The 9215-nt window shown below is 33.9% G+C and overlaps 1 protein-coding gene across 1 annotated transcript; it reads left to right on the top strand.

The window, feature by feature from the left end:
• The first annotated feature begins 3315 nt into the window (after nucleotides 1-3315).
• LOC130629653 (uncharacterized) lies at nucleotides 3316-6365 on the top strand. Its single transcript, XM_057442933.1, has 4 exons — nucleotides 3316-3885; nucleotides 4035-4268; nucleotides 4660-4933; nucleotides 5619-6365. Exons 1-3 carry the CDS (start codon nucleotides 3363-3365, stop codon nucleotides 4863-4865), a joined length of 963 nt encoding a protein of 320 aa, XP_057298916.1. The 5' UTR covers nucleotides 3316-3362; the 3' UTR covers nucleotides 4866-4933; nucleotides 5619-6365.
• The last annotated feature ends 2850 nt before the right edge of the window (nucleotides 6366-9215 follow it).

Here is a 9215-nt window from a genome sequence, read left to right as displayed (position 1 = left end):
AATAGTGAATGAAATAAATTAAATCCATAATTTTAATCATCAGTCTCACTATAATATATTTAAAAGGGTGTGGCTTTCTTCATTAGTTTAGTTGATACAGCCACGGATCAACAAAATTGTTGCGCAACTGCCCTGCAAAAATTAGCCAATCAGAAAGTAGCAGTTGCATTCCTACGGTAGGTTATTCCTGTCTCTCTTTTTTGCGATAGCGCGCTAAAAAAAACAGGGTTACAAAAGCAGGACAGGCATCGAAGCACGAGAGCAGAAAAGATAGACAGGTATCCTGTCTATCTTATGTCTGGCTATTTAATAAGAATAGATAAATTTTAAGGTCAGGTAAAGCATGTTTTACAGAGGCAGGGTAGAAACGATACCTGTTATTCTCTTCGTTCGTATTTCTTTCATTCTGTTTCATTTTTATTTGAATTAAGCGACTCAATGAAAGCAAACACATACATTTATTTAAAAACAGATATATTTTTGCATATTTATAATAGTAGTCGTTAGCCCGTGGAAAAATCCACGGGTTCGCCTGTCGCAGCTAAGCTACCATTTTGCGTGACAGACTGATAGACAGACGGACAGACGTATATGGGCATTATAGTATAGATAAATTATATACACTTAGAAGTTTTCTTACTTCTTTTTTTCATGTCGCACGTCATGCATGTCGCACGTCATGCATGTCGCACGTCATGCATGCCGCACGTCATGCATGTCGCACTTCATGCATGTCGCATTTAATAAGCGCGTATAGAAACCAGTGTTGCAAATTTCGTGCTAAAACAACAAATCGACGCAAATCGTCTCTTTTGTATGCGAAACAGACAAAGGAAATGTCACTTCATTTGTTGACATTTTAAGCAAGGACACTTTACGAAATAAATTCTTTCACACCATTGACGATTGAGAAAGAGAAAAGTGCGCCTTGAAGTTTGTGAAAGTTTGTATAACTTTCTGGATATTTACTAATTATTTTGTTATAAAATTTTATATATTCATTTTTATATTCATTTATTTGTCTTGTTCGTTATTAGATGTAATTCTTGTTCCAATTTATATTTTTGGGGTTCCTGATGACGTCATCAATTTTAAGAAAAAAGAGACGAGTCTTTGAGAAAAATGATTGGTATCGTCAAGATTATGGACGAGGGAAGTTTTATGTTAATTTAATAATTTAATCAATTAGAATTTTAACACTATAGCTTCTAAATCTGATAACAGATTGACGCGATATTCAACTGCAGTAAAACAGTTAGCTAGCTGCAGGCTTACATAACATGGAAAATTTGAGTAGTAACAGAAGTAGTTGTGTTCAGTCCATAATCCCAAAATTTAACACGTCAGCATATATTATGATTTGGTATTTAAATATTTTTTTCATTTGTTTTTTTTAAATAGAATCAAGACATTTTAATTATCAACTCATATACAAGAGCGCAGAACAGCGTAACATTATGCTTTTTTTAGTTTTACATCTCTCCTTTCAAGATTAAACGCAAACTGCAATCTATAATTCGTATTTCTATACTAAAACCGAAAAAAATTATTTTATACTATATTATATTGTATTACATTTCACTATTTTTATTTAAGCAGTTAAGCAAAATCTTTCAAAATAAACTTTGCTTAGAAAAGAAGACGAAGCTATATGGATTTGTTTTGTGCAGTTGAAATATATATAATAACTTAGTACAGCAGCAGAGCTATTTTTTTGATTCAAGCATACAGACTTTTGTTTTACAAAATAGATTTTTTTTTGTCTAGACCCTTTTCTAATTTAAATGTTTTTGTATGTTTTTTCTGTAATAGGAACTTGACAACACACACATGTGGGAGGTGGTATATTGTCATGGCGTTAAATAAAATATAAAACACTTTATGGCATGAGCCTTATAATGATTCCTATTTCTTTTCTTACAATTGAAATTTAAGTCTTGCGGTCCTTACAAATTCTAAAAGAAAGGTGTATATCTGGTCTTCTCAATTTCACTTGTATTTAATGTGTAGCTACCTTTTTAAGTGTGTATATAGTTGCTTACACGAAAAAACAACCAAGCTTTCAACCCTTAAAAGCCATTTTTTCAGTTGATACAGTCCGTTTATCAAAACATGAGCCGCAATTGGTGCCTAAGAAATAGACGGTACCGCTGGATAGTATAATTGATGCTCTTTACAAAACAAGTTGGGTACTTTTCATAAAAAGTTGTTCTTCATAACTTATGATAGGGGCGTTTTCCCCGGATATTTCTGGGACACGTCCTTTAAGGGTTAAAATTAAAGTGATGATTTTTTTCACAATTATGTGGAAGTTGCCAGGGAAACCTTGGAAATTGATATCGTCGTTTAAATGACGTCTTTAAAACAATGCCCACAAGTGAAGTCTTGTTAGACATTTGTAGTTCTAACAACACATAGAAAAAACTGGACAGAGGAAGTCAGCAAAATAAAAATAAAAAATAGCAGAATGGGGTATGTATATTTAGGTATATTATCCTAAATTGTGTGTTTAGAAAGACATTTTACTATCAATTCTTCTTCACGTAAGATGAGAATTTGTCATACTTCTGACAATACTTTTTCCTTTCAATAACACAAAATACTTCCTAAGCGTGACGTCTGCAAGATAAATAAACAGATTTAACATAAACAAAAACAACGAAATATATTTATATAAAAACAAAAGAAGAAGAACGTGCTAAGTTTCGCGAATTTTTTATTTTTGTGGGACAAATTTTGCGGATACGGCAATTTTCGCGATTCACACATGTAGATATAGTTTTTATAATATATGTTAGAAAATCTGCCAGTATAGGTAGGTAGACACGATTTTTGAAGCGTTTTTGAAAGTTAATTATCCATAACAGCTAGAAAACAGAAAGATGAACTTTATTTTTACAGACTATAAATATCAGGTAGTTTTTAGGGTATAAATTTTCCCCAATTTATCGCAAAGTTTGCAGAAATTAGTACACGTAAATATAAGCACGCCTAAGTAATGTTAAATATCTTGACTAAACCCGTTTTATCAAAAAAAGGTTTATAAGAATACCAAGCTGGAATCTAAATTAAAAATAATTAATCTATTGCTTAAAACAATATTAAAACAATATAAAGAAATAGAAATAATGATTAGCCTAAAAGTTTAGTATTCTTGTAAAAATATAAACTTGTATCACATATTTTTAATTATAAGCTTAAACAAAAGAGGGATGTTTTAACTAAAATATTTTTAGCCCTAAAACCTAGATTTCCTGACGAAACTTTATTAATAACTTTGTTTTGTATGTAATAAAATCTCTCTATCCTGTGTAGATTAAATTCAAAGTGGTAAATAACAAGTGAAAAACACCAACAACAACATGGGTATTGTAGACGATGTGAAGGGTATTCTCTCGGTGAAAATAAAACCGAGACAAGATTCATATTCCGATCAATTCTCCCGAATATTTTTACTTAAATTGATGTTCGTGGCAGCCTTCTTTACCGGTATGGATTGGTACAATGATTCGTTAAAATGCATTAACCCTTTTGGTTTGGACGGAGGGTTCATGGGAAGTTCATGCTGGATCAACGGTTTTTATGTCTATGAGAATATCCGTTACCATGAGGATGAATTTGGTTACTATGGGTTACCACGTGACATATCGCACGATGGTATACGACCAAACGGAGAATTATGCTCAGTTTACACTACAAAACAATATGAAAAGAAGAAGGTGACTAGCCGTGATGCAACCTGTACACCGATGACCAAAACATTCTTCCTGCAGTATCAATACTTCACCTTTTTCTTGGTGATGATGGGCGCTCTGTATTACGCACCATACTCGTTTTTCAAGTATGTCAACACAGATAAAGAGTCACTGAAGAAAACTGTAAAAGGTATACTCAGATTCTAACATATGCGCTGTAATACAAGGGGGAAATTCATGACATTTTTTCATTCTACCGCCAAAAATGTTGCCGATATAGCATCGCTTTTTCGTTGCCTTATTGTTGTTGATAAGAATTTTGCTCACTTGTGATTTTAGGAAATGGCAACGCTAAAAATATTGTGGCAACTTTCTTCAGTTATGACTTAAACCCAAAGACAAAGTTAAACTACCGAATATTTGGTTCCATCGCCACAAAATTGTTGTATGTGATTGTCAACATCCTCGCTTTCGTTTTCACAGACAACGTTCTTCATGGAAATTTTCAATCATACGGAACACAGTATGCCAAATGGGCAAAACTGGACAATTCAATTGCTTATGACTATATGGGTAAGAAAATAATAAGTATTTTTAATGGTCAATCTAACCGCAGTTAGCTACAAGTTAAAATACCAAGCTCGTTTCTAGGGCAATAACAGTTCAGGACCAAAGGACCCTGGGGACAAGGATGGTAGCTAAAATACCTTAAATAAGCTGCTTTTTATGATCTTCTTTTTTACAAAAAACAACAAGCACAGGACGGCAAACACGTATTCCACTGCAAACTGTATGCATCGGTAAAAATCATTTTAAAAACGACTGGAATGAACAAAACAATTATTTTTATGTGTCACTTAACCCTAACCCTTTTATAGAGGTTTTGATGATTACAAATTTTTAGATAAATATTATTTAAAATTTGAAAATTACAAAGAAAAAAATCATTTCTTCTTTTTTCTAGGTGCTCGACATTCACCAAAACCTGGAGATGTTCTTCTCCCATCATTTGCTTTCTGCGAAGTAGCTGAGCTTGCCAAAGATGTTAAAGACCAATTAACCAATAGGCACCTCCTTGTTTGCGAGCTCAGTCAACACATCTTGTATCAATACGTTTTAATTGTAGTATGGTGGGCCATGGTTATTGGCATTATTGTGTCCGTGGTTTGACTGATTATGTTGTTCATTGATTACGTTATGACGATGACGTCAATTAAGAACAAAGTTCCGACACACAGGTTAGATAGCTTTTTGTTATCAGCATGCTGTTGATGAAGTATGAAGTGCGTTAGATATAAACAACGCAAAACTTGAAAAGTAAACAGCTATCAATAATATACGATTATGTTTCCAGTGTCTGTAATTATTATTTCAATCAGAAAAATTTGCGATTTTTCATATGATATTTATTATATTTTATAAAACTATATTTCTGTCCTGTGTGTGCAAAATAGATGAAAGATTACACTTTTTTGACAATTGCAATTTATTATCGTAAAGATGTCTGAAGCTAAGATATTTACAAACCAATAGGGCAAGCTTGACAAATATAAACATTTTTGATGAAAATTAAGTGCTGAAGATAGATAACTTCATTCCCAGGAATTTTTCGGTCCATGACATGAAAAAGCCTAAGAAGCACTGGAGACAAAGTTAAAAATGTAAACACAGCTGCTTTAATATGCTTTAAACCATGCAGTCTCGTTTCCAACGCCTTTTTGCTTTTTAATTTTTAAGACCGTGTTCTCGGATAACCGTTTTTTTATAAGGAACTCAGTTGCTGAGAGTCTAAGCCTGCTTGTAACGGGCATAAAAAAATCCCTTGGAATAAGTTTGATCAAAATCATGCCAAAAGCCATAAAAACATGCATCAGATACAAACAAGACTTTGTGGCCGTTCGTTAATATTTTTCATTCTTTTAGTTCGGCTGGCCTGACACTTCGTGAGTGCGAGTACTTGGAGTACATCTACCGGAAGAACATACCGTTGTTCAGTGAGGTGTTACATGAACTGAAAGCGCAAAGAACACCGGGACTGCTTCATGCAAAAGCTCCACCATACAACAGCAAAGAAGAAGAGAACGAGTTTTAAGCGACATTGTGTACACTGCTCCAAGATGAGAGTACATTTTTTGTTAACATTTTAAGATGGCATATTTTATATGTGTAAGAATTATGATGAGACTAAGTCTTTATCTAGAAACTTGCTTTTGAATGTTTTATGTTATGGTGTGTCTATATAAGATTTAAGTTTAGGTTTTATAAAACGATTGTTGAATAAACAAACAAACAAACAAACAAACAAACAAACAAACAAACAAACAAACAAACAAACAAACAAACAAACAAACAAACAAACAAACAAACAAACAAACAAACAAACAAACAAACAAACAAACAAACAAACAAACAAACAAACAAACAAACAAAATAATACGTTGCAACATTAGAGTCATAAAAACAGGTTGATGTATTAACCATTTTTTAATAGCTTATTCTCTTAAAACGTAACTACGTATGACACAAGTGTTGTGTATTTAGCTATAACACAAGAGTGTTGTGTATTTAGCTTTTGATAACTGTATATACCATCTCACGATCATTTTTACGATTTTTGTAACAGATATTTTTGTACGAGATTTGTCATAGAAAATATAGACGTTTGTGAAACTTCTGTTTTACTCTTTTTACACTTTTTTGAAAAATAAATGCGTAAAATCGCACATAAAGTTTTGGAATTAATCGGAGGGTTTAACTGAAACACAAAATCTTCTATCCACCTGAAGTTTTCAGCACGTATTTGTCATTTTTGCCAAATATTACGACTATATAGGATATACGAAACCGAAATATGCAATTTGCCTGATGTCAAAACAACCAACGCTTATTCGACTCTCAAGGTCAAAAAGGCCAGAACGGGTTGGATCGCGAATCCAATAATAATAATAATAATAACAAAGTGTATTAAAAATTTCAAGCGAGTAATTTGGAAACTGTGTTTACATCTTCATGGATTGGTATCTAAGTAAATATGATTTTGTCTTAATTTTTTAATAAAGTGCTAGCACACTAGCTGCGGGTTTGAGCAGTCTTGTTAAGTCTGAAAGAATATTGTTTCTCGCATTCGAAAGGCCTCTTTTATGTCAACTACTACCCCTAATTCAAAATTATTTAACTTATCAAAATTATGTTCAATGGGAAAAGGTTTGTTTTTCTCATAAAAAAGCTTAAACGTCAAAATGTGACAGAGCAAATCCCTAAATGTATACCCCCAATAAACACAGTGCAAACCTTGAACTGAAATCAACCAATGAGCACAAAGCCGGCGTGACCACATCCTACCCTCTTGTATAGTGCGGATTAATTATCTTTGTTCGGGTGAGACCATTCTTTCGCAAACATTAGAGAAGATAGGATTTCTCGATAATGATCACGTAAGCAAAGAACAATAGAAGTGACTAATCATGCAGAGCGTTGCCACCTAGCGTAGGTCTCCCCACCTTAATAGACCTTCCCGAATTTCCTAATTATGCCAAACTTAATTAAAGAGGTCGATACTAAAAATGATTCTAAGTTTCTTAGCAAAAGGTAGAACAAATTATCTAATTTCGTAAATATTTCTGCTCGTTAAGTTCCTCAATGCCGAGTTGAAAGTTGCCGTGAAAACCTTTATATTGCCAATCTTTCCAAGAGTAGCCTCGTTATCAAAATAATTATTTTCTTCAAATCTATATAAACCAGAAAACTCCATTTTCGTCATGATAATTTAATATTCTATCTAAATATCCTTATCTGAAAGGCACAGAACCATTATAAAATTTTGGATGACGTCATAATTATTATAATTTATGAAATTCGGGAAAGGTGTATTGTTCCGATTTCCAGAGGTGCAAACATTTGTACTGTATTTTTTAGTCTTTTATTTATGCACATAATCTCTTTAATAATAGCCGTATTTTGCCTGTCTGTCCGCGAAAGATGCGTCCCGTAACGGAAACACGAAATTTTGTAAATTACGCGCCGATACCAAATGCGATATATTTTTACCGACTTTGTTTTGACCGCTCGCGCGTGGAATACCATTCACAACGCCTGATTCTTTAAAAAAAACCAAGATTTTCGCGACCAGAAAGAATCCAAGATCTTCGCGGAACGAAGGCCATTTTGATAATGGTCGTGTTTGTGGTCAGTGTGTGAGGTTTGTAGGCCTGTTTGACTTTTTTATGTTCTAAAAGCCTTATATATTTGTAATATTTGTTTTCTGTTTGTTTTCAATGTTAGGATAAATATATTGTCACGTTTTTTAGCCACGTACAGATCTTAAACGCACCAGTTTTAGGATGTTTGGCTAGGAACGAAGATTAGCTAGCTATAGCTACTTAGCTAGCTAGAGCCTCACTTATTGCTATTCTGTATGGTATAAGAGCTTTTTATCCTAGCCAACATTTATTTTTATGTTGAGGCTGTGGCTATTTAGCTAGCTCCTTAAAAAGTGAAAGTATAAAAATGCAGTTTGGCTACAACAATATTCTTAAGCAATATATAATTTTTATGCTAAATGCAGTTAGCTAGCTAGGTATAGCTACATATTTTATTATTTTTCTGCAAACTTTTTCTGCAAATGAAATGGCTGAGCGATTGTTTTGGCTGGACGAGTAACGACAGGCTGTTCCCTGTGTTTTTATTTAAACCGAAGTTGCAATGAACATTTTTGGAAAAGGGTAATACGCCTTATGCGCCTGTTCAACTGTGTGTTTAACTGTACTAAGCGGTTAGCCCAGTGTTAAAAACAGACTGTTTTTTGTAAAAGGCTGTTACGCCTATGGGCATGTGCAACACCGTTTACCTGTATATACTAAGGTCAGCCCACCACTGTGACAATTAATTTTTAAACTTTCTTGGGAATCACGCCTGGACTAACCGCTCAGCCCTGTGTCTGCGAGAAAGTTTTTTTCAAAAGGGTATTATTACTATACGCTGTACAACACGGTTTAACTGTACTAAGCGCTCAGCCCAGTGTCACGATTAATTTTTAACTTTTAAAAAGACTTTTCCACAAAATAAAATAATATTGACCGATTGTTTTTGCTATGATGGAGTAACAACACTTTGTAAACTCTGTTTTTATATCAGTTATCGTTGCGGGAAAGTTATTTTTTGAAAAATATGTTACAGTCGCACACTATAATGTTGTATGCGCTTCAAATGATTAACGACATACTGTATACCTGTACTAAAGCGCTCCACCTGATCGTGTGGGACAGTTTACAGCTCTTATTAAGCGCTCCACAGAGTGTTCAATGCCGGATCACACCTTTACTTGTGGCTTAACCCGGCGTTTCGACGCCGGGTTTCCCGGCTATCTATATTATAATACCCGTATACGTCTGTCTGTCACGCAAAATGGTAGCTTAGCTGCGCAATAGCGAGAAGCACGCAATGCGGTATAAAAAGGACGGGCGAACCCGTGGATGTTCCACGGGCTAACGACTAGTTAGAATAAATTGGAGTAAAATGCGT

The sequence above is a fragment of the Hydractinia symbiolongicarpus genome, chromosome 2, assembly GCF_029227915.1.
Source record: "Hydractinia symbiolongicarpus strain clone_291-10 chromosome 2, HSymV2.1, whole genome shotgun sequence".
In the NCBI taxonomy this organism is placed as follows: Eukaryota; Metazoa; Cnidaria; class Hydrozoa; order Anthoathecata; family Hydractiniidae; genus Hydractinia; species Hydractinia symbiolongicarpus.
This window is presented reverse-complemented; position numbering and strand designations above follow the sequence as displayed.